Source organism: Zonotrichia albicollis, chromosome 5 (genome assembly GCF_047830755.1).
Source record: "Zonotrichia albicollis isolate bZonAlb1 chromosome 5, bZonAlb1.hap1, whole genome shotgun sequence".
Taxonomy (NCBI): Eukaryota; Metazoa; Chordata; class Aves; order Passeriformes; family Passerellidae; genus Zonotrichia; species Zonotrichia albicollis.
The window spans coordinates 13,376,102-13,400,488 of NC_133823.1; the positions used below are offsets into that span (position 1 = coordinate 13,376,102).

The 24,387-nt window shown below is 39.9% G+C and overlaps 1 protein-coding gene across 6 annotated transcripts in view; it reads right to left on the minus strand.

The window, feature by feature from the left end:
• The window catches only part of PTPN13 (protein tyrosine phosphatase non-receptor type 13), a 113,009-nt gene that overhangs the window by 32,677 nt on the left and 55,945 nt on the right, over positions 1 to 24,387 (minus strand). For 5 of the 6 annotated variants that reach the window (XM_014265844.3, XM_074540822.1, XM_074540821.1 and 2 more), the window contains exons 8-17: positions 15,420 to 15,515; positions 13,659 to 13,758; positions 8,133 to 8,352; positions 7,088 to 7,162; positions 6,804 to 6,978; positions 6,440 to 6,593; positions 6,168 to 6,306; positions 5,587 to 5,739; positions 4,081 to 4,263; positions 2,930 to 3,092 (exon numbers count right to left, since the gene is read on the minus strand). In XM_014265844.3, coding sequence (XP_014121319.2) covers positions 2,930 to 3,092; positions 4,081 to 4,263; positions 5,587 to 5,739; positions 6,168 to 6,306; positions 6,440 to 6,593; positions 6,804 to 6,978; positions 7,088 to 7,162; positions 8,133 to 8,352; positions 13,659 to 13,758; positions 15,420 to 15,515 — 1,458 coding nt within the window. Of the gene's footprint in view, positions 1 to 2,929; positions 3,093 to 4,080; positions 4,264 to 5,586; positions 5,740 to 6,167; positions 6,307 to 6,439; positions 6,594 to 6,803; positions 6,979 to 7,087; positions 7,163 to 8,132; positions 8,353 to 10,138; positions 10,331 to 13,658; positions 13,759 to 15,419; positions 15,516 to 24,387 lie in introns of those variants that run through there. The other variant, XM_014265848.3, reaches the window with a different exon arrangement.

The following is a 24,387-nucleotide window of genomic DNA, read 5'->3' on the forward strand; positions in this document are numbered from 1 at the left end:
CTGTCAGGCAGCTGTGCCTTAGACAGACACATCATCTCCTTCTGCAAAACAAATAATATCCTCAGGCCAAGTGACCTGGATCACTACATCTTCTTTCAATAAAGGTCTTTTCCAGGATTTGAACAAATAGGTCTCCCCTGTGTACACACTATTAGATGCTTCCATCCATTGCTTTGTTTTCTTGGTGTGAGCCTCTCCAGATTTACAGCACAGCTGCAAGGCCATGAGGGCTTGGCAGCATCTCTGCCCAGATACAGAGCACCAGTGCACTCAGGTGCACTTAAGGACCTCCCTGCTACAAACAGCCTAGCGCAAAACAGAAAGTGTTGACTGGGCTTTGCCAGACTTTTGGACTCATTAGCAAGGATTCCCTTAAGCAGCAGTGAGAAACAGGTCTTGAGCTGTAATTAAATTACTGTCAGCTGAGTTGTGGGAAGTGTCTGGGTGGATGTTCTTAGCTGAAAGCAAATTCATGATAATACATCTTAGCCTAAACCCCTCTTAATTCAGAGCAAAGCTGAGCAGGGCTCCTTTCTATTACCCTAACAGCCTCCTAAGGCTAGCAGGCTGTGGCTTGGCTCTCACACAGCAACCTGATAAGCTGTGGCAACTGGTTGGCTGTTCAGAGACTTTAAAGGAAATCAGGCCACCTGGACCCTTCATAAACTTCACTGATGTCTTGGAGTCAGTTCACAGGGAAGTCTCAGGAAAAGCAATCCTCAACTGCCATATATATTTCTGATTTAGGGTTAACCAGAGGGATGTTGTAACCCTATATACATGTAGCAAACAAGCTGCTTTAGGAAGCTGCACTGTAAGTCAACGGGAAAATTATACTTTTTGGTACACATCACCCATTAAGTTTAATGGTAAATACTGTGGCATTTAGAAAAGAGTGTATTTGACAAATGCAGCCTCAGTCCTGCCATTGCAAAAGACTTTACTGCCTCCAATAGCTCAGGCAGGAATTAACTGCCACAGTAACTCAAGCTTCCTCTGTAACAGGCATAGAGATGGTGAAGATTTAGTTGTGGAAGGTGTGTTTTTCTGTCCTTTCATCAGGTGAATTAGCATACAACTACCACTTCCTTATCCACACCAAACACCTCTTCTAGCTACAGCCACCAACCAGATAAGCTACAGAAGAATGACTTTGCCCAATCAGACCAGAAATCCACAAATCCCAATTTCCTGACTCTGACAGAAGGCATCAATGACAGCTGCACTTGCTGTGTTGCCATCATGGGGAAGAGTACCCTAAAAAAATGAGCTGAGATCTCATCTCTTATTATTGTATTTACCCTCTGAGAACATCAAACAGAATTTCTATGGATTTCAGATGAATACTTTCACACCATTACCTATATTATATAGGCATTAGTAGGCATTAGGCTTTTCAAACCTTCTGTCAATCCTGTAACTGAAAATTCTCATGTGCTCAAAACTCATCATCTCTAAGGCTGATTTAACCCTCATTTCTTTTTTTTGGTTTGTTTTTCCATATGCCCTTTCTGGAATCCAGAATGCCCTTTTCTTTAGTGTTATGTACGTCCTTTTCTTTACTATTTTGCTGAGTGCTTCCAATTACCAGTTTTTTACTGGCATATTGAGGGTTTGATTTAGATCTAGCAAAGTTATGACAGGAGCAATTTTTTTTTTTGTTTAATTGCTTTTACTTTTAATAATCAGTGTGCTGGAGTTAACCATAATGCTGATTTGTTTGCTTCTGATTACAAGTGATTGGTGGAATCTGGGACCTCTGGTTTCCAAGTGATCTGCACTGTACAGAAGCAAACTATTGTTTCCCAGACTCCCACAGCACAACACATACGCCATCTGTTAAGAGCAACCAAGTTTGCCAAGCCAAGAAAGTCCTTCCTGTATTGCTTTTCTCTGCAATTCAGGATAAGCAAACTCTAAATCAGAGAATGGTAAAAAGGCTTTAAGTCACTTGGTCTTATTTCTTTGCCTGAAGCTGGCTGAGCCCAACAGAATAGAAGAAAAGCTGGATAGTTGCCACATGCCTTTTCCCACTCCCACCCCTCCTCTTTTCTTTTTATTTTAAATTAGAGATCACAATATCCACAGCAATGTGGTCAAACTTCATCCCAGCTACACTGGTGGAAGTCTGGATTAACAGCAATTGGAATGCAGACAGATAACAGGGAACAAAGAGAGCATGAGCAGGCACACTGACCAAAACAGCACTTCCAGACCACACTGAAGGCCAGCCAGCCAAGCGAGCTCTGCTCCAAACAGTGAAGAAATTCATTCAGAGGGATTTTTTCACTGACTACATTTTCCAATTAATATTTTTTAACTAAAAATAATGCCTTTACATTTTTCTGTTATGCACACAAGTTATGAAGAAAATGGGAACTATGAAGGAAAGATTAGTATGCACGTTGTTCTTTACCAGGTCCACCCAACATTAAGCAAAATAAAGACAGCTGTATCCACAGCTTAGAGATGGATCATCATGGAATGTCCCCTACTTTACTTGCACTCCCATGATCACACCATTAATTCCACTTTATTAAACCAATCCCTTTCACATTAAGCAAAAGGTAAAAGTCCTGTTATTGAAATACTTTCAAGATAGTTCTGAAAGAAAAGGCAAAAGCCTTTATTTAATTAAAGAGGAAAGTACTTTTAATGACCTGTTTTTAGATTCCTTTTAGTTTAGAGCAGCTGCTGTGTGCCAGCCTTTCTGTGTTCTCCCAACTCCTTTCCCACCCCTTAAACAAAATCTAAACAAGCTTAGGTAGTAGAGTTTCTTCATAGTAGAAACCCTCCAAATGTAGATTTACACACACACACACACACACAGAGTACTCAGAACAATTACTGAAGCTCCAGTTCAGTTTTCTTCCTTACAAAAATACATATAGACTGCTAATAAAAACCAACATAGCATCACAGTCCTTACCAATGTCCTGAGTGTCTTGGTTGCTCTGTCTGGTTCTCATCTGTAGCTGGAACTTATGCTGGGAAGAGCAGAGATGCAGAAGGTACTGGCAAGTCTTGCTATTGTCAGTCTGAAAGGCATGCTTGATGCCATCTGATGTGTTCTGCAAAGTTATTTTCTTCTTCTACACAACGGAGAAAGAAAAAAAGTCAAAGACAAATTATTTCTTTTAGCCTACAAAGAATTCTGTGTTTGCTTGTGCACAGTTACAGCATTCATACTTTCCTGAAGCAAAATGCATGGATGAAGGAGATTTCTATTAAAATAGGAGTCAAAGGTAATGTGAGATTTATAAAGTAGCTCTTTAAAGCTACTCCTGGGCTAGATGAGAAAGTGCTTTATTATTATTTAATCTGTCTCTGTTACTGTTAGTGCTGAGTAATGACAACCAGAACTATTACATTTTGCAAGATGGGGTTTTCAAACGCCCCGAGGAAACCACAAGGGATGCTGCCATTTAAGAGAAAAATAACTAAATGCTGATCTAATTACCAAATCTCTCAGTTAATGTTCCAGGTCTTGAACTTATATTTTCAGTAATCTTTAAACTTGAATTTATCCATTCTAGTTAAAACCATCTCAGAGATGAAATGGGCTGTAGCTTTGCAATAAAGTATCAGACAGAATTAGAAGTCCTGTTTTCAATACCTATATAAAGGTAAGCATTTGAAGACAATGCTTCATTAAAAACTGATACATGATCACCAGATTATGGTGTACCCACTCAAGCTGGCTGGTGTTGTCCAGATCAAGTGTCAGCCTGTTATCTTTTATCATTTAACTTAATTACTCTTGGAAATATAAATTGAAAGCAACATAGGTGCATCTCCTAATTATACTGAGTACTGGTATTTGCCTGCACCCAGTCCTCTAATGCAGGATTCTCATTCTGGTGCTCCTTCACTATGCTTGTCCATGCAAGCTAAGAAAAAAAATAAAACCTTCAAGACATGAAAACTCCTATTTCAATCCCATAATATGACAGCCACGCAAAACCCAGTACTATGCTGTAAAGCAGCAGCTTAATTTGCAAAAATAACCAACAAAAACATCACAGTAACCAGAGACACAAATATAGATGTGTACACACAGAGGAAAAGAGACCAACTCACACTGAAGGATATTTTCTTTGTCTCTCTCCATGGGAAGCGCAGCACAGGTGTTCGGGCACCATTGTGAACTTCAAAAATGACAACTCCTTTGCAGCACACTCCCAGAAGGATTCCTGTTTGGGATTTCTTCTCAGGCAGCACATGATGAAGGTGAACCCCATATTCTGTGAGCCTCTGACACAACTGCACAGATCAACGCAATGAGACTTCTATGAGTACAAATTCAGGGCCATTACAAGCTTTCACAGCACTATATGAATATTATATATCTCTCTATAAATGTTTACATGTGCATATAAATGTACAGATTTTAGCAAAAGAATCCTCTCTGCCTGGTGATTCCACTTACTTACAGTTTAAAGCAGCTGAGGGTTTTAAGACTTGGTGGGACCTCTGACCTGCCAGACTACAGCAAATGAACCCAATGTTTATTAAAATCAAACAGGGAAAGCACAGAGAACACATCAGTAAATCAAACTTGCACAAAGCCGTTTTTAGCAAGGAACTGTGACTAGCCAGATGCACTTGTTCTTCACATAGTTTTTAAAAGCAGAATTAAATTAACACAGCAATTCTGTGACCATTTTAAGGTATCCTATGCAGTGTCACTCACTTTGCACTCCCAGTTATTCACCTCTGTTGTCTCTTCAGTACTGGTGTAAGGGACTGATGGAATGAATCAAACAAGGGAATCTAACTGCTCCCCTCAACACACCCCCAAGCCAGGCTAGGTTTTAGCCAGGATCCTGATCCTGTCTCCTGCTTTGTTCTCTGTGGCTAAGTAACAAGAACACTTATGTAAAACGAGCAACAGACTTGGAATGGACAAAGCTGAGTGTTTTTTCCATCACCTACTCAGAGATGGTGGAACTGAAGTGTGGCTGTGGAATTACAGTGTAATGATTATTTGGTGTTTCAACAGCAATCCTTCACTCCCTGAACTCATTTTGATCAAGGGAGAACCTGATTATTATCCCACGAGCAAACAACATAATTAGATTTCTCAATGGGTCCTTTTACAATAATCCAAATATATCCATGGATAATGGCTTTCCTATCATCTTACATAGAACCTGCACAAAAAATTCTCCTTGGCAGTACTTCTGGCTTGCTTCATACCAAGAATCACACAGAATACTAGCTGTAACAAATCTTTTTGTAATTTACAAACTTTTTCCCCTCTACAGAAAGCACAAAAGACATGGGGAATCAGGGTGTGCTGCCTCATAAACACTGCTTCCTTTAGAGCAAACATAGGATCAGCAGTTGCTTTTAGCTAGCTTGAGCTAAGACTACTGATTGGAAAACAGTGAGCGAATTTCCTATCTGTTACAATTTCTTTTGGCTTGTTATGATGTATCCTTTGGACAAAATCTTTTCAGCTTTCTTCCTTTCAGTGTCATTCAGAGTTCTTTTACTGTGCTTTCACTTGAACTCCATGCACTCACATTCCAGCAAGGGAATTTTTAAGGCACAGATGAAGGAAGCCAACTGCTGCCCACTTACCTTCAGAAATTCTAACTCTGTCTCTTTTTCAGAGGCACCCACGTAAGTGCTGTGCAGTTTTGGCAGCTCTTCCTTGATGTAGGACAGATCCAGTTTCTCTATCACTCTTGCTGGGACATAGTGTTCTACTCTGAAATAGGACAAGCCGTGCACCTGCAACGCAAAACATTTTTGTGATGGCACCTCCACATACTTCCATGCCCTATGAGCACAACTGAAGCACAAACATTAATTTTTACAAACAACTGTACATTACAACTCAGAGAATCACAAGATTCTGAGTAAGGGGAGGGAATCACAATCTCCATCTTGAAATAGCTTTATTTCATATCAGTTTCTCCATATTCATGCCTGACTATAGTTCCACTAAAAAAAAAAGGCTTTAACACCCAGATTGTGCAACTGTGTTAGACTTTAGGAACACCTGTTCACAGTAAAACCTGCCAAGAGCATAGAGCATATCAGCTGAGCTTCCAGTCTGGGCCAGAGCTGCAGAGCACGTGTGGGAGAGCACAGTCCGGTCTTTAATGAAGCAGCAAGATCACAGCTCAACAAGATCAAAGGTGAAATTGATGATGTACCTCTGCCTGGTAATCTCCATACTCAGCTTGGAGAGCTAAGGATGCTAATAACAAAGCTGTCTCATCATCACAATGCATCCTGTCTTCTAGGATGTCCTTCCTCAGCTGCAGGTAGTACTGGTGACATGTCAGCGTGTGCCTAGAACAGGAATATAAAACAAAACGATGAAAAAAACCCACACACCACCTTTTGTCCTCCAGTACAGATTAATACCCAATTTCTGTCCATAAATTTAGGGCTTAAGAGGCTATAAGGAATTTCATACACTCACTGTATGAGACTGACATCATCCACAAAAAACTTTATGCGAAAAAACAGAGTGAAGTTGACAGGAGGCTTGTTCTTCTTCTTTGGTTCTTCTTTCCAGCCTTCTGGAGCTACTTTACTTAGCTTTATGTCAGGATCCACGAAGAAAAACTCATTGTCTGCCACAAACATCAAAGAGAAGCACGAGAGTAAAAGCATGAAAACCAAGTATTTGCACCAGATGGAGGATAAAGACCAGATTTATAACTCTGAAACTGGGCATTGAACAGCAAAGTTTTCCATTGACTAACAACAACTTAATAAGCACAATATCTCTTAAAGGGAATACTGAATTAGGGCAGAAGAAATAATTTAGCAGTTATTCTTACCTCTTAAAGTAGCCAATCCAAAGAAGTGATGCTCCACCAAACCAATATGGGCAACAACCATATCAAAGACATCTTTACATATTGTTTTGGTATCACAGGTCAGCTCCAGCTTCTGCCCACTCAGAAGCATCACATTTACTTTTCTCCTGGTGTCATCACTCTTGCCTTTCTTAGTCTGCATTTTGTGAAATGAAATCTCTCAACATTCACACTTGTGATAAAAACACATTTGTTGTTTAAACATAATTCCCCAGCCACAAATGGTTCAACAACCCCTTTCTTACCAGGATAGACTTCGGTAGATCCAAGGAGATGAACGGCTCAATCGTCATTTTCACAAACTCCGGGCCAAAGAAGTTCTGCAAATCACAACAGAGTATGAATGAACACGGTGTTGCTGGGACAACAGGCTGGGGCACAGTTAACTCCCACCCTGCAAATGCAAAAGAGGGACCAAAGGCTAAAATTTGGCAATTACCTGGTACCTAGTCTGTATTATATGCATAACATGTTCACAAAAACCTCTTAAGGGTTGGGGGACAGAGAGAGGAACCAACATGGTTAGTTAAAGCCTACATGAGCTAACTCATCTTAATGTGATGGACTGGAGGCAGACACAGAAGTTGTTAGCCTGCATTAGGGCAACCAGTGCCTGAGTCTTGCTTCAAGTTTTCCCATCCTTACTTAAAAAAAAAATTAAAAATATCCAGTTCATGGAAAGCAGCAGCAGAGGGCATCAAGCCATCATCTATTTCACACATCAGACACTCTGTTTACCTCCATAAATATACCTAAATACCTCTGTCTCCGTCTTTGTGTGTAATTCCCTATTTCATCCACATACCAAGACAGCTGGGAAAGCAAAGGGGATTTGCACAGGGTGAACTTATGAGGCAAATGAATGCTCTCTCTCTTCACCTTCCCAACTTGTTCATTTAATAACCTCTGATGCTGGCAGCGCACATCCACATTCCATGAAGAGAAATGCAAATGGAGTGGCTGAAAACACCACAGAACAGAGGAGGAAACCTATGCCTTGCCTTTGTTAGAATGCTATACTGTTTAATTAATGCAATTGTCAAGCCTTGCTGTCTGCTTTAGAATCTCTTGATGCCACTTTAGGCTCTGTAGCCACTAATGCCACAAAATCTCAGAAGTTTTACCCTGCCTTACCCTGTGAAAGTAGGCCAACCCCACACACCTGGTATTTCATCTCCTGATGACTGTTTATTACAGGACCCAGTTTATGAATCCCACATACCAGAGTTTCAGTCAGGACACCGCTGTGTTTCAATGAAAACAAGAGTTCACCTGAGCTCAGTGCATTACCCTCAGTTTCCTTTGTGTCATGGCTGTTTCCAAGGCTATTTCCCTCAGTGGGTCTCTGGTGATGTCAAGCATTGAGGATCTAATTGCATCCCCAGGGTAGAGGTTAGGCCGGGACTGCCTCAGAGCCATCCTGGCTTGCAGTTGCATCATTTCTTCCTCCTGCCGCTTCAGCATCACCTCTTGGCTTATCAGCTTGCCTTCAAATGGTGCTTCGTGCTGCCTGCAGGAGGGTCAGAGGGGGTGACACATCAGCAGCCATGCCTAGGACATTCTGCTGCTTTAAGCACATCCCCAGGTGGGAACACACAGCACAAACACCAGCCAGCAAATGCTACGTTGAAGGCATTTATTTGGCAGCCAGGAGGTTACCTCTGTGCAGCAATCCATCACTGCAGAAACCAACACACCAGCTTTCTGCAGCTGCCTGCAGAACTGCCTCAGTTATTCACATGAAAATAAAGGCTCAGCTGCAGTCTGAAAAAAATACTCAACTACAAACCCAGTGAATCAGTGCAAAATTAGTAGATGCACCAGAAGAAGAGAAGTATTAATGCTTTGCAAATATCTTAATTTTTGTGTTTATGTGGGGACTGTGAAAAAGGCACACTCAAAAACATGTCATTAAAGAAAAAACTGACATAATAGTGTACTTTCTCTCAGTAAATATTGCTTCAACACTTTCTGCTTGCATGGGCCTGGTATTTATTCCCTGATTTCTCCTGAGAAGTAGTACAGCTTGAAATATTTATATAAAAATGCTTATGTCATAACATCCTATATACTAAAGTACTCTAAATATCACACACTAATGTTTCCATAATCTTATTTTGCTGATAATAGTTCATTTGTTTTAAATTCCCAAGAATGGCCTGGCTGATACACAGTCACCCCAATGACTAAATTAATGTCTTGAAGAGAGTTTCAGGGGAGACACAGAGTAGTTATGGGAGAAATGTATTAATGGAAGTCTTTCCCCAGGCAGGACTATCACAGCATTTATTTCCCTTCTCCCTCCTCTGGTTTTTTTTTCCTACAAAAGACTGAATAGCATGCACCTAAAGGGACAAAGAAATCAGGAAAGGCCTCAGACCTGCCAACACATGCGCACATGCTTACAGGAAACTAGTTAGGATGACATATATGGGAATATTGACAAAACCCTAAGTTAAATACACCCAGAAGCACCCTTCAGATCAAGGTCTAAGGATGGGCTCTGAAATAAAACAAAAACAAACACTTTCTGAACATAAGTATCTATGAATTATCAAAGACATTTGAAAAAGACATGTTGCAACTGGCTCTATCTAAAAACTTGCTACTGTGAAAACACCTACTGCAGAAAAATATCTTGTTTTTTTAAAAACATAGAGCCCTGTGTGCAACAGCAGCAATGAGAAGTTTTTATCACTAGGTTGCTTTTATCATCTCTGTTGACATGTATTAATTTCTCTTAAAATTGGGGTGGGCGTGGGGTGTCCCTGGAGGAAGCTCAAAAACCTAAGGGTTTACAAGTTTTCCTGTCTTAGTACATAAGCACTATCACAAAACATAAATGTGCACATTTCAGCATCCTGGGTCAGTAAAATGAACTCTGGCTTGGTCAGACTGCCAGTTTTCATGGGGAGGGAGCAACATGATTCAGTCTTTATGTTCCAAGACAAGGAATGCATCTCTCCTACAGAAAAGGAAATACTGCTGAAATGAGGAGAACTCATTCCTGAAGTTCTGAATATGCAAATGTTATTACTGGAAGAAAAAAAAAAAAGAGTCAAGAGTCTAAATTACATTCCTAACAGATAGCATCACAGAAGTGTGTTTTGTGTGGTGCTTCATCAGACAAGTTCTTGGCTGCTGCTCTACTCTGTATTTTCATCAGTGTCTGACTGCAAACCAGAACCTCACAGCTGCTTATTAACCTGCAGATGGAAGGGGAGCACAAACCTGGAAGGCTGGCACTTAGGAAAAAAAAAAGGGAAGTGAATTCTCTCTTCACCTGGTGTACTTACCAAGAAATTAGCAGGTATTGGATCAGAGAAGGAAGTTGGAAGAAGGGAAGCAGGTAGGCATTCCCTAATGATTAGTGCACTGGGAAGGTCAGGAATAGACTGAGAAAGATGGATGCCTTTTGGTAAGGCAGGAAGGGTATGAAAATGAAATCTACTGGAAGGAAAAGGCAACAGAAGGAAGAGATCCATGTCAGCTGCTGCTCCTAGAGAGAAAAAGGAAGAAATAGTAAAGGAAGAAAAAGAAAACAGAAGTAAAAAAGGAAAAAACTCAAGGAATATAAGAAGCAGAGAGGAAACAAGACACAAGCCATTGCCACACGGAATGCATTCCAAGAAGCTTAAAGGATAACAACAGTCACAGAGCACAAGAAGGGTAATTCTGAATGTCTAATTTAACATCAGGGCATGTCCACCCAAATAGCACAAACTGCATCTTCTGATAATCTGAACTCTTTGCTGCTTCTCATAAAAGCAACTTCCCTCAAATCCAAATCCTCCTATTTGCTTTACAACTCAATTTTATCAGGATAATTCTGTGGGTAATTAAACAGACTGGCTCTGAGAATAGGCCACAGGAGCAGTAAAATGAATATGTGCTGAAGGACAGTTGGTGTCTCTTGAATGCAAGAGAGACACTGAAACACGCTCCCCAGTGCTGATGGAATTTAAGTAAAGGATTAAGCTGCATATACTTCCCCAAACTGTGGAATCAAATGGCCAGTCAAAGCATATAAACTCTGAGATCCTGCTCATTGGAACTACTTCTTATCACCAGTTTTACTTTGGGACCTGAGGTTTTTCAATCCATAAAAGCCATGGTGGTTGCAAAACAGGACATCTTAAAGCAGCAACATGCAATGTTCTGGATAAAAATATTAAGTTATTTTCTTAGAATTCCCCCATTTAACTAACTACCATCTTGGATGGAATTCCTTGTGCACTTGTTAGCACTGGAATCTTTTATGAGCTGCTGTAATAAGACAGAGAGAACACACTGTTTTCTATTCAACTCACATTAGTAACAGAGGTATAATCTAAGTATTAGTACAGGACTGAATTCTGCTTGTGGCTGCTGTCCTGTTTCACAGCAGGTCTGCAAAAAAAGCTAGTAAAACTAGCTGGCAGTCTTTTGTTTTCATCTTGGATACACGTACTCTCTGGTAGTTAGATTAAGAAAAAACCCAAACTTCTTTACCTATAAAAATGGGTGAACAATTATGAAAATCGGTAAATAACTACCTGAGGTACCCCACCATGATATTTTTGTGCAAGTGCAGTGGTATCAGAGTGGAGGTCAAGGATAAGGAGATTTTAAAAAATACTAAAAAATACTGGATGGTTACATACATGCAAAATTCATTCCATTGCTAAGTACAACAGGTAAGTCTATGCTGTGCTTGCAAAACATATTTTCCTTCTTGATTTCACTCATATACAAATTACATCCATTAAAGGTACCAGTCTTAACAGAGTAATATAAAATAATGTGAAACAAACCATGAGAAACTATGTGCTGCTTCACCTCAGCATTTTCACTTGCATAATAGGCCTGATTCATTTACAACAATGACTCACTTACAATGTGACTCATTTACATACCACATACTACTTTCTGTTTCTGAAATACTTTGCAAATAGAAACAAAAGCTCTCTATCAGCATCCACAAATTACTGCAGGTTTATTTGGAAGCATAACTACGGTGCTGAATGGGCAATTTCCTGGGTTCCAGGCAAAGCAGGAAGGTTGACTTAGCAGTTTTCAACAAAGTAAAAAAAAAAAAAAAAAAAAAAGGCAAATAAGTAAATAAGTTAAGAAATCTATATATTGCTTCTGTGCATACAGTGGCAATAATCTGATTTGCCTTTTTAGTGTGGTGCTAAAACAGCATGAAACACAAAGTAAAAATGTACAGTTCTTTATCAGGGTTACATGGAATATAAACCAGTAACCCTTAGAAGTCTGCCATAAAAGCACATACATTATGTGAAGACAGGCAGGATTCCCATGAGTGCTTGTACACCACTAACACATACAGCATCACACAGATATCATATTCCTGACAACAAAACTGTGTGGACTCAGTTAAGCTGCACCCAATCACTTCTTCCCTGCCAGAAATGCCAATATACAGGTTTTTAGATGACTCTGCATTTCTCAGGCAAAGTGTAGGTAGTAAGGAAACTAATTCACCAAATGAGGTAACCAAAAGCTGTATGACCTCCAAGGAGCTCTTCTCATGCTCACCTGCCCTGAGATGCAGTTCTTTTGAGACCCTGCCTTACCCAGATCCACTTTTGGTACACAATATTGTGCAAGGAGCAGACTCACTTATTTTCATCTCCATGTTCACAGCATGGCTCTAAGCCCTATTTACCCTTTTCTTTAAGGACACATTTACCAGCAGTGTCACATTACCCAAGACAGGCCAAATCTTCACACACTTCCAAGTTTCTTTAATAGGATAGAGCAGGATTCTCCTCCAACATATGCCAAAAACATATAAATATCCTAGAATATTGAGCACAGCAGCATTATTTCTGCTGATCTACAGCATACAAAGCAAAAAGCTGCCAAGGGAAGGCTTTGTTGCTGTGATGTGATGAGGGAAGAAGGGAAGAAAGAGATGTGCCTTTATTTTTTACCCCTTGCTCCAAAAATTATCTGCATAATTTTGATGAAATCTTTCAAGGTGATTAGGTATCTGGCAGAGACCAGAGAAACTTTTAAATCCAGAAAGTCAATGTCAGTAAAACTTTTCAAACCTTTAGAGGGGAACCATTCTCAAAATGTAACATATATGGCAAGATATGCTTCTGCTGTATTAAAAAAATGTTGTATCAAAGGTGATGTCCAAAGTTTCAAAGAACCTACTTTTTAAAGCTATACTGGTGAATGGCACTTGGAAAAATGAAACTCATATGGCTGCTGTATTTGGATACACTACACAGCAAAGTAATTTTCAAAAAGCATAAACTGTTGCTGAATTGGCCTGCTTAGTATGTGCTGAGGTATTAAAAATGAATCCAAACACAAAAACATGAGCTAAAGATTTTGCCAAAACAACCAAACCAAATGTATTGATTTTGACGTATTTCAAGGAAATAAGCATGCTTCCATTTTGTTATTAAATGAAAAAAAAAACCCACAAATAAATCTGTATTAATATCAGTAGTTTCAAAAACTTTGTTCTGGAAAAGCATGATTTTAAAGTAATTAAATATTTCCAAGCAGAACAGCCTCTGACCTTCTGACAGTTGTAACAACCTGAGTTCAACCCAGTCTCCATTAAGCATGGGAACTAAATGTGTGCACCCAACTTATCTCTGCATTACGGAGCATCATGAGACTTTTACTTCAGAGTGCAATATTTAATTCTGAAACACTATTTTCATTCAAGTATTACATGCCTTGTTTTTATAGTCTTAACCAGAAGCAGGGATGGGAGTGAAAAACTTCACCTGCAGATTTAGAATACATTCTTTGATAAAGAAAAAGCCATATTGTTTTCAAAGGGTTTACCTTGTTCTCTGAGAATTAGGTTGACTTGATGTGGAGATATCATCAGCACCTGATAACACACCACTGGCATCATCTCTCTTGAAAACTTCATTTCTTCTCACTAGCAAACCAAAAGACAAATTAATACCTTGGACAACAAAGCACACAGAGTAATCCCATCTAAACCTCAAGGATTTATCAGTCATATGAGATTACTCAGAAGGAATCGAATTTATCTGTTCTGCACAATGGCACCACAGTATGAAACAAATTGACATTATGAAGTTGATTTCAGTTTTCAGAGCTACCTTACAGTTTTACCCCAACAAAAATAGCTGATGGACCTTTGAAGAAGAATACTAAGGAAAGTCTAAAAGAAAACACAATAAAACTTCACAAAATTTCATAGACCCCTTCCAAGGGAAACATATCATTTTTGTCAGCCATGAGTTGAGACAAACATGGCAGAGACATCATACAAAACTACTCAGAGCAGAAAGAGAGCAGCTAGTTAACTATGCATCCAATACACAAAAAAGGAGCTAAGAAGGCAGTATCTGAACTTCTAACCATTATCTCTGGAATCTGACTCCTCATTATAATTTATAGGTTTTTTTTTTTCCTTTTGGCAATACATTAACCTGTGATTCTCTTTGTAAAATTACAGCTTTTGCTGGGAGATAGTCCTGTGGCAGCACCTGAGATGCCACATGTTGAGCTTGATTTTGCACAGTACTTCACTTCCCCCTCTTACTGTACCCTCAGCAAACAGAGCTGGCAGGAGAGCTCCTGCAGAACACACTAAAGCCACATTGATTTAGAAATAGGGGTTTTTTTACAGTCATTTTACTAAGCCCAGATATACTTCTACTAGAAGGCAGCAGAAGGCAGCTCTGTCTTGCCTGTACAAACTTAGGAGCTGTTGACTTTGGACCAGAACACATAAACAGTCCGTTCCAAATTGCAAGCAAGCAAAGGGAAATTACAGGAGCCTCAGAACTTGTTACTGCTCCTCAGGCTTCTGGCTCAGTAAGCACAAGGACAGACAATGACAAAGGAGGTTGAGAGAGCAGTGAGTACATGGAGGCTGGGCTGGAATTCTGTGCATACTGAATACATATAGTGCAGCTATATTCCAACTTCCTAACTATTGTTTTCTTTCCTAATTTTCACCAAATGGTTTGTCTCTGTTTTTTATAATGATTCTGCAAAGATGATTCTTCCTGCCATACATCACCAAACAATCTTTCATAACATCTCCTGCTTATTCAAGTGATTGATTTAATATAAACTACTTAAATTTATCTTACTAACAGCCTGTATTGTGTCGTACTTTAGCATTACACTGAAATCCTTGGCATATAAATTATAAACCACTTAACCCTCATAATAAATCCCACTGATATAATTATATTATGGAGGTCCCACATGAGTCTTTGTAATTCACTGTTACTGTGCACTAACAATAACTCCATCATTTTTCTGCAGCATTTTCTGTTATTTAAAAAAGAACACTTCTAGTAAAAAGTTAATTATTTCCAGCTTTTCCTACCAAGTTCCCTCCCAGAGTGCCTCACGTCAAACTTATTTCTGAACAGACTGTACATTATGCTGATCTGTACATCATGTAATTTCATCGTCTTAGAACTTCGTATCAGGACAATTATCAAGACTCCTACTAAAGGCTTTTGTCGTCTGGTTTTCATCTTGAACTTTTTTCTTTAGGTTTTTTGTTTCTTTGGGTTTTTGGTTGGTTGGTTGGTTTTTAAACATAGGTCTTACCTTGCCTGAAATCTGGTTCTGAAGAAATAACAGATGGACTTTCACTCGAAGTACTATAAACATCACTGTGATAAGATTTGTACCTTCTCAAAGGCTCTGAAAGTTTAAACCAAGGTGTCAGACGGTAGAAGAACGCAACAGTTATAATGTAAAAATCAAACACAAACATTTGAATTTTTAAAAAATATTTTCAAACCATTTTAAAATGCCTGTGGCTATGGAGTCTAAAAGCAAACACCCAGGGGATGCTGGGCAGTCCCATTCTGTTCCTATGGCCTGAGGGTTCTGTGGTCAGCCTGGCTGCTCTGACTATCCCAATGCAGCCACCTCCTCTGAATTTCCCTCAACATCACTTCCAAGTTAAAACTGGTATTGAAAATACCCTTTGAGACCCAAGACAAAAACAGATCCCTCCTGCACAAACAAACCAGGTGCAAGTGTTTGGTGTGCACCTCTTGCATGTAAAAAGCAATCACCAAACTCAGTCCCTGGCTCCTTTATGATGTGAAAAGAAAAATATCTAGAGAGATAAAGCAAGCACTGGAAAATTATAATTCAGCTCATCTCTGACATCCACAAAATATGATTAACAATCAATTAGTAAGCCCCTAGAGGATATTTAATTAATCAGAACAGCTAAACTGATGTGATGAGAAATCAATACAGCAGTCTCAGTTCCTGCTCTCAGGGGATTACATAAATAACATACAGGAGCAAAGGACTCCACAGAAGGGGGTATGTACTTGACATTTGCAACCATCTCCCAGAACTCTCCTAAGCACAAGCCAACAACCATACACAGAATGTGCATTAAAGCAGAACACACACACAAAAAGATTCTCTACATCTTGGGAATACCAATGCTTCACTGTCAAAATGAGACAAAAAACCTCAGGTGTCCTCATTTGCAGAAGGCTGTTTCTGGTCTGACTATATTAATGTTTTTGAAAACAAAAGCAGTGATATAGAGAAAGCACATGTAACTGCTGTGAAAACAAGTGCCAGTCACTACAGCAAGGAACATGCAATGCAAGAATAAAAATGGGGAGCACATGAGCAGATGCTTCTGGAGGCTGCAGCAAGGAAATCAGAAGTTCTAACTTTTCACACCCAGAAAACAAAATGTGGTGAAAAATTCCGAGGGACCAATAAACCTGCTGCTTAACTTCTGTTGGGTCAGATGACAGGTTATTCAACAACACTACTCATACAGAATTCCTACAGAAGGAGGAAAAATTCCAAATAGGAAAGACGCACAAAAAGAAGTAAGATAATGCAGTACTCTAAGAACTAAAGTTTTTCATGTTCACTTTGGACTGTTTCCAAAACCTTCCTCTTTAAAAGCCTTTATTCCCCCCATTTTTACCCAGCTCACTTGAGCTGTGTAGGGAATCTTTAAGAAAACTGGGAAAGGTAAGCAAAGCTACAAATCACTCATGAAACCAACAGGTCTCACCAGCCCATCACATTTGCACAGTTTAGCAGAAAAAAACCCAATTTATCCAAAGAACATTTTGCCATTTAAGTCTCAGAAAGGAACAGTATGGGCCTACAGCAAGATGAAAAGAATACACTAGGGCTGTGTGGGAGCAGTGAGATTGCTTCAATCTTCCGCAATGGCTACTTTCAATGTTGTGGATTTTACAACAAAGAAATCTGCCCCCAGTCTAGCAATTACTTGCCTACCATGGGAAATAAAAACCAAATTCAGCGGGTAGCTTTTGGAGATGTGTTTTCAAAATGCTCCTAGCCCTTAAGTGAGGCATCAATCCACACACAACACTGGAGCTGCAGTACTGAAGTGTTTAACTAAAACCAGATCTCTTGTTTCCCAGTAGTTTTATTAGCTGTAGGTTTTTCAAGTCTGCTGAACTGACTTTGAAGCAAGATGATGGACAGGGAACAATAAAAAATGACGTGAGATTTTAAACAGACTTATTTTTTTCCACTTAGTCAGCAGCCAGGGCTTCTCAAATTACACACAAATTATGGCTCCATTCTGGTTCTTTGAGATATTGAATTTTGAAAACACCAAACCCATGATAAAACAGAAATATGCAGTTAAACCACGAGACAAGTGTTTGTAGGCGGTGGCATGCTATGGGACTCTGCAGGGTGTTTGATTTCTCCTGACTCATCCTGTTAGCAGGGGCTGATGCCATGCTGTAGGCCAAGAAGTCCACGAACCAAGAAACAAAAAGCAAAATTTCCACACAGTGTTTATCTCAATGTTGTCACAGATCCTCCCATAAGGCCCAACAAGGCTCAAACCTACTCACAAGTAGAGCTGGAGAGAGGACCACACTCCTGTCTTGCCACATCCTTCTCCCTAATCAAGACCACACAACTTAACGCAAGAACACAAGCAAATGTATTATTTTCATCTGCTGGAAGCATTCAACAGCCTTTCCATGCTGGGCTATCAGGCAAAGTTTCAAGGCAATTAAGAAGCTACATCCTGAAATTTCATGTAAATCCTCTAGATTTATATCCATTTTGCTCAGTTTAGAGAAAACACATACAGATATGGAACTGTTTGCTGCTGGGGCATCTTCCTTCCAGTTCTCTGCTGGCCTACACAAACATCTGTGTACACCCCCTAACATCCCCCCAGCACTGCATCCCCTCTTAATCAAGTGCCTTCCTTCCAGGGCACAGGCAGAATATGCACTGCAGACCTGCAAATACTCCATTAAAATGTAAATATTGAGAATATTCTATCTATATGCTTGCATAGTCATCCAAATAATTTATGCTCTCTCCTCCAGCAAGTTCTCCTCAATTCTAATGTATCATATTAGGATTTAACTTCAAAGAAGGTACTTGGATCATGTCCAAGCTAAGCTTCTAATTAAGAATTGCCTTCCAAAGGTCACAAGTCCCAGTTCTGGGATCAAATTAAAGTTTAGCTTTTCATACAGAAGTTCCAAAAGTAAAGACAAACCTCTAGACAAACTGTCTGGCTGGGAAGGAGCTGAAAAATGACAACAAAGGCTAGAGACTACAATAAAACAACTTATCTCCCATATTTACAATTTTCCCTGGGAATTCTGAATGGCCTTGGTTTGCTGTCTTAGTTTCTTGGGGTTTTTGGTTTGTTTTTTTAAAAAATTTTGGTGACTGAAGAGAGACTTCAGAACTGATTTCACTTCTATAAACACCAAGCATATTGTAGCAAAAACAATTGTATCAGTTACCTTCCTTAACATTTCGCTGTTTAGATTACATCTTTTACCAGAACACTTTGAACGATTTCATTCCTTAATAGAAAAAAACCATGAGTTTAAGCACGTTTTAAGAGTTTGTAACTAAAATGAATATACAGAATTTGTACTAACAAGTGAAATAAACATGATGCAAAGGTAGATGATGCATTACAAGTTGGAGAGTCTGTCTTTGTGCTTTTTCAAGTTCCCTATCAAAACCAGCAGAGCACAACCTCCCAGGCACATCGTGCAGCATGAAATAACAAAACGCTATTTACGCAAGGTGAGACCCGCAAGCCCAGACAAGTCACTAACAGAGAGCCTCACCTCAGCCAACTTCAACAGAAATCAGAGAACCACATTCAGCTTGGAATTTCATTATCCTGAACACCAGTCACATCAGATACCCAGGTTTTCAAATACACATCATTACAGAATTATTTCTGGCGGCACAGAGAAGGCGGCAGAATTAAACCGACTGCTTTGTGACAGGGAGAGAGCTCTCGTTTGCCCTTTGAAGTTTGCTGGTGGGTGCCTATTACAGGAGAGTGGTACTATAACACCACCTAAAACACATTAACTGTCCTTCAGGAGAAGCTGGGACTCACTTCTTTCCCATGAGTTAAATCAATAAATAAGCTTCATGTTTGCTTTTCCTTTTTCTCTTTTCATCTAAGAAAATTTGAACTATCTTATTCAAGCCAGTATAGGTTTAACAGGAAGGACATAGAGATCCAGTTCAAATTCCTGGTAGGGATCCACATCCAACAACTGACAAAGGAACCTATCCCATTCAGCTTCCAGGGGGGCAGGCTCATTCTAACTTGCAAGGTTTCCACCACTCACATTCCACATGAGAAAGCTGTACTGCACGTGCAGTGCAAGTCAGCAGCTATCCAGGCATCCCCCAGGGAGCTCCATCTGGTGCCGAGGGCTTGGCAGGACCTAATGTACCTTAGATTAGATGTAATCTAATGTAGAAAAATGTAGCCTTGGAAAACTGCAGAGAACTCACATCTCTAGTGCTAGGCTGGAAAGGAAAACAGAGAGATTAACAATAACAGCGCAAGGGTCTGGTAGGAACTCAAGAGTCCTGTATTTAGAGAGACACCCCTGTTTTCTGGATCTGGATCGTGCCATCTGGGATAAGGTATGTAAACTAACACAGGCCCAGACAGAGTTTGTCTAACAAAGTTGTTTCCCTGTTTTAATTTAAATGTTTTATCCAACTGAGAATGCAATGTATTGACCAGAAATTGACAATCTCAGATTGTGTGAGCTGCTGAAAGCTCGATAGATGAGATAAATCAGATGCCATTCTGCTGTGCAATTATGCAATTGTTAGAGCTGGTTTACTACTCAATGTTAAGCTGTGAAACTCAGAACAAAGTAATAGCTGCTGATGCCATACTACTTGTATTTTACAGATATCCCACAAATACTTTCTTCCTTGAAAAGCCAGCATCTCTTGTCCGAGTAAAATCAACTGCTGGAGTTCTCTAACCAAAATAGCATCAGTCCATTATCCTACCTCTCAGATTCATTACAATTATTTCTGAATATTATTCTACTGGACACACCAACCACATGAGAATCTATTTTGTCACAAATGAATTTAAATCACACTGCAGCACCACCGAGACATGTGCAAACTGCCCCTTCCTTTGCCTTCACATGCAAACAGATGTGCCATTGTGCACGACTGGAATGGCCCACAGTGAAGTCAGAAACCCAGAACACAGAACTCAAGAGAAAAAGGAAGTATACGCACTTCAATGGATTCACAGAGCTAAGTTTGTAAAGCAACTATTCACTTTTTCCCCCCTAAATCAAATCTCCCATTCAACCCACTTCTACAGAAATTCCCAAATTCAAACTTCTGGGGCTTAATCTACTGGGATACATTTGCTACCAACAGCTACCTGATTACCTGCAGAAATTTTCCCTTATTCAAAAATGCACCTTTAAACTAAGAGAGTGCCTAAAATCCAGGCCTTTAGAGTATCCGTAACTGTAATCTTTAACTGCAACCTTCCCAGCTAAACACAGGCTGTCATAACATGGAAATTTCATAAATGGGGTCCAAATGAGTCTTCAAGGTGGCTAATGAGAAGTTTCATGAGCTAAACACATGGAAGAAGACTTAGGAGGAAAAGACTCTTCTCTAGAAATATAGACTATTACTGCCACTTCCTGCTGACTCTATGAAGCAAGAACAATAATTGGACAAAACCCATAAAATCTGAGGACTTAATAATCTGAGTTTTCTGTTGGAAAAAAAATAAAGGTAGAAATAGAGAGGAATAAACAGCTTCTGGGTCTGGAATTCACATGGTTCCCAACTGCAAAAACATTTAACAAAGGCTTGAGAATATTCCCAAACCACCCCCATTTCCCCACCCCTCGATTCAGCATTCCAGAACTTCAGCAAGATCAACTTTTTCAGTATCCTCCCATCTTTTATTGCCCTGTATGCTATTTCAACCCACAGCCAGCTATATTACTACTCTGGTTCTGTTCTCCTGTATTCCACAAGGGCATGGGCAAGCTTTATGCTCCCTCATGTATCTCACAACATCCTCATAAACAGCACTGTGTTTAAAAAAAAGTAAAAAAGGATACTCATTCACTCATGTAACACATAAATCCTTTCACTTTGAATTATGCATTCACTCAAAACAAAGAGTGGGGGGAGGAGCTGCCTAAGCAAAAGGAGAGGTTCAGACAAGGCTACCATTACCCTTTCACAGCCTTGTGCCTTGCTGCTGAGCCATTGGCAGGCAGGCCTAGGATAGGAAAACTTGAGTGTGTGTACACTTGACAAGTGTCAGGAGATACAGTTTGGTGGGAGAGAAGGCAAAAAAACCTGGAGCATGGGGGAACAGATGACACCTTCACACTCTTGAGCTGCAATGCAAGCTTGCAAAATGTAAAAGATTGTTATTTTCTCTTTGAAAGAAATAGAACACTATGAGCAGGTGCCAGGCAACTATTTCTAAGTTTCAATAGAACACTAAAAACAAAACCTGCTCTCTGGGTACAGGTAAGATGTTTGCGTTTAACACCTAACAACTTCTTAACTCTAAGAAGTTCTAAGGTCACAAAACCTCCATAACAAAACAAGAATGAAGAAAAGGGCAAAGACGAAGAACTTACTGTCTTGGTAAAATTAACACATACTTTTAGAGTCTCTTATTAGTGATCAGAATTGGCTACACCATAAGTCAAATAGCAGACACTTGGCCTTGCCCCATCTGGCTAAATGGCACCTAAACAATCATCTTCAGTATAGAAGAGATAAACAACCTCAACCCTGAAACTGTACAGCAGATTAACATAAACCAGCAAGTTCAAGAGCAAGGCAGTCACAAGGACACGGTCCTTGGAAGCCTTTTGAGGCTAAATCTGAAATGTTGTAACAGTATATTATAGTGCAATTTAGATGGTCTGCAGCTCACTACAAAGTACCACAGCACAGTTGTAATTAAAGCTCTGTCATTCTTTCCACTATAAATTCTGCTTTTCATGAGTTTATAATTTAGATTGTAAAAATCTGTTCTGAGTGAAAGCTTGGCAAACCAGAGCCTGTGCATAAGAACATGTTCTTTTTCCAAGGCAGTCAGCTCCTTAAGGTTTTATGAAAAGCAGAAAACTTTTCCAGCTTAACCCAAAGTAAGGTAAAGAAAAATAAGCCATATGTCACTTAAATTCCTTTGTAGTTTGAGGAGGGAAGTTTTATCTCGCCAAGTTCAACTGACAGAGAGTCCAATGTCATTTCACAATTCAAAAATGGGAAAACATGCATACAGCCAAAAGCAGAGGCTTAATACAATTTACACAGGCTTAGCTGTAACCTAGACCTGGGCTCAACTGATCTGAAAATATCTCCAGACCTACCAAAGAGAAGGCAGATTGTGTCTCCTCTGCTACCCAACCATAACCCTGTTTCCCGTGATTCCTTGCCCATTCCTCCCCCTCCAAAATGAACTGAACTCCTATTCCAAAGTGCATGAACTTTTGAAGTAAGTAATTCTCCTTCTCTGTTTTTCACTCATGCCTCTCAGCTGCTCTGGTCAGAAGAGTAATTCCACACACACTTGACACTTGATAGTGTTGGATGTGGAAATATCTGTCGACCTACTAAGTACTTCAAAATTACATACAACAGTAACACACAAAAACTCAAGACTGTATTTTTCATTTCTTTGACAGATGAAACTGGCAATAGACTTTTAACAAAAGATCTCAAGAGACATGTCTCATGTAAAAAAATGTAAGATGAGGATCAGTATGGAAAAAAAAATGAAAAAGAGAAAGAAGTCTTAACAGACCAGCAGACTTTATGTATTAAGACTTTAGTGAATCTGCTTGCTAAGGCAGAATAGATACTTCCAGTCTGGCTTCTCAAGCCCTAAAAGACATAACAGCAGCTAACTCCTATAGGAAAAAGCATCCATCATCCATCTTACTAGAATACTCATTTAAACTGGCTCATTAAAAATTCAGATTCACAACTAGTTCCTGGTCCAAAAGATCTTCTTTAAGTAGTTAAATGACCAAAGAAATTGAACAATTGAGAGTCTAAAATATAACAGTAAAGTACACATGCCCACCTTCAAGAGTGAAACAAACCCTCCTTGAAAACAGAAAAGTCCGAAACTGTTGAGAAAGTGTCTTTACTTTTTTCCTAGCAAGTAATTCAGAAGGGTGGGCAGTGAGTCATTGGCTATTGCCTCAGTCTTCCTGTACAAGTTTGTCACTCAGCCTCTGGAACTACTGAGGCCCAGTCCCCAGTTTACTTTGACTGCACTTTCACCCATTCCCCTTATGAATTGAGTAGTTTCACACATCTGCCTGCAAGGCACGGGCATGTTTTGTTTTCTGCCATCTCCCAGTCTGCCCAAATGAGAATGATATAGCCATTGCTCATCAATGGGTTTGGCCATGCTTTTGGTTTTGCTCTTATGCAACACAAACCTGCACAAAGCTGCACTCCTGAACAACAAGGCTATTGAGTTTTCCCAATGCTGGGAGTGGCCTCCTCTTAAACTCTGTCAGCTGCCTATCCCCAGCGATCCCAGTTGACTCATAAACTTGAGATGGACCCTGTTGATTTCAGACTCTTAAACCAAAAGCCAACCAAGCTTCCCTCATCAGACATCCTGGTAGATAACAACAGATAATAAACTTCTATAAAGATAAACAATGGTAACTCTACAGTGTTGCTTTCATCTGTGTTCATCTCTTCAGTGATAACGCGACCCTCATCTCCTCATTGGAAGATGCTGATCTGATAGCACAGGAGAACTCCAGCTGTACAGAAATCACAGCAGCTTTTTAACCTGCCTATGCCATTTCAGTATCACTCCTCCTTTCTGGAACAAAAGGCTCACATGCACAGGAGAGGATCAGCTTCCCGTGCTAATTGCAATATAAGCATGTCCCAAGTTGGCTACAAAGGGCATGAGCAGGCATTTTCAGAAACTGAACCTTGACAAAAGGCTTTATCCTCTCTCCTTAACATGGAGGTGTTTACATCTCAGGCAGAAGAAGGAAGTCAAGGTAGGGTGTGTTTTCCCAGTTACTCCTGTCACACAACAGGCTAACTCACCAGTCTTTGAGTGCCCCTGAGTAAATGCCTGAGCCAGCTCTATACCTACAGCTCTTGCAGCATACACCTTGGATGACCAAGTGAGGCTTTCTGGCCCAGCACAAGCAGGATCCAGCTCTGCTCTCAGTTTCTATCCAACTGTCTCAAACTT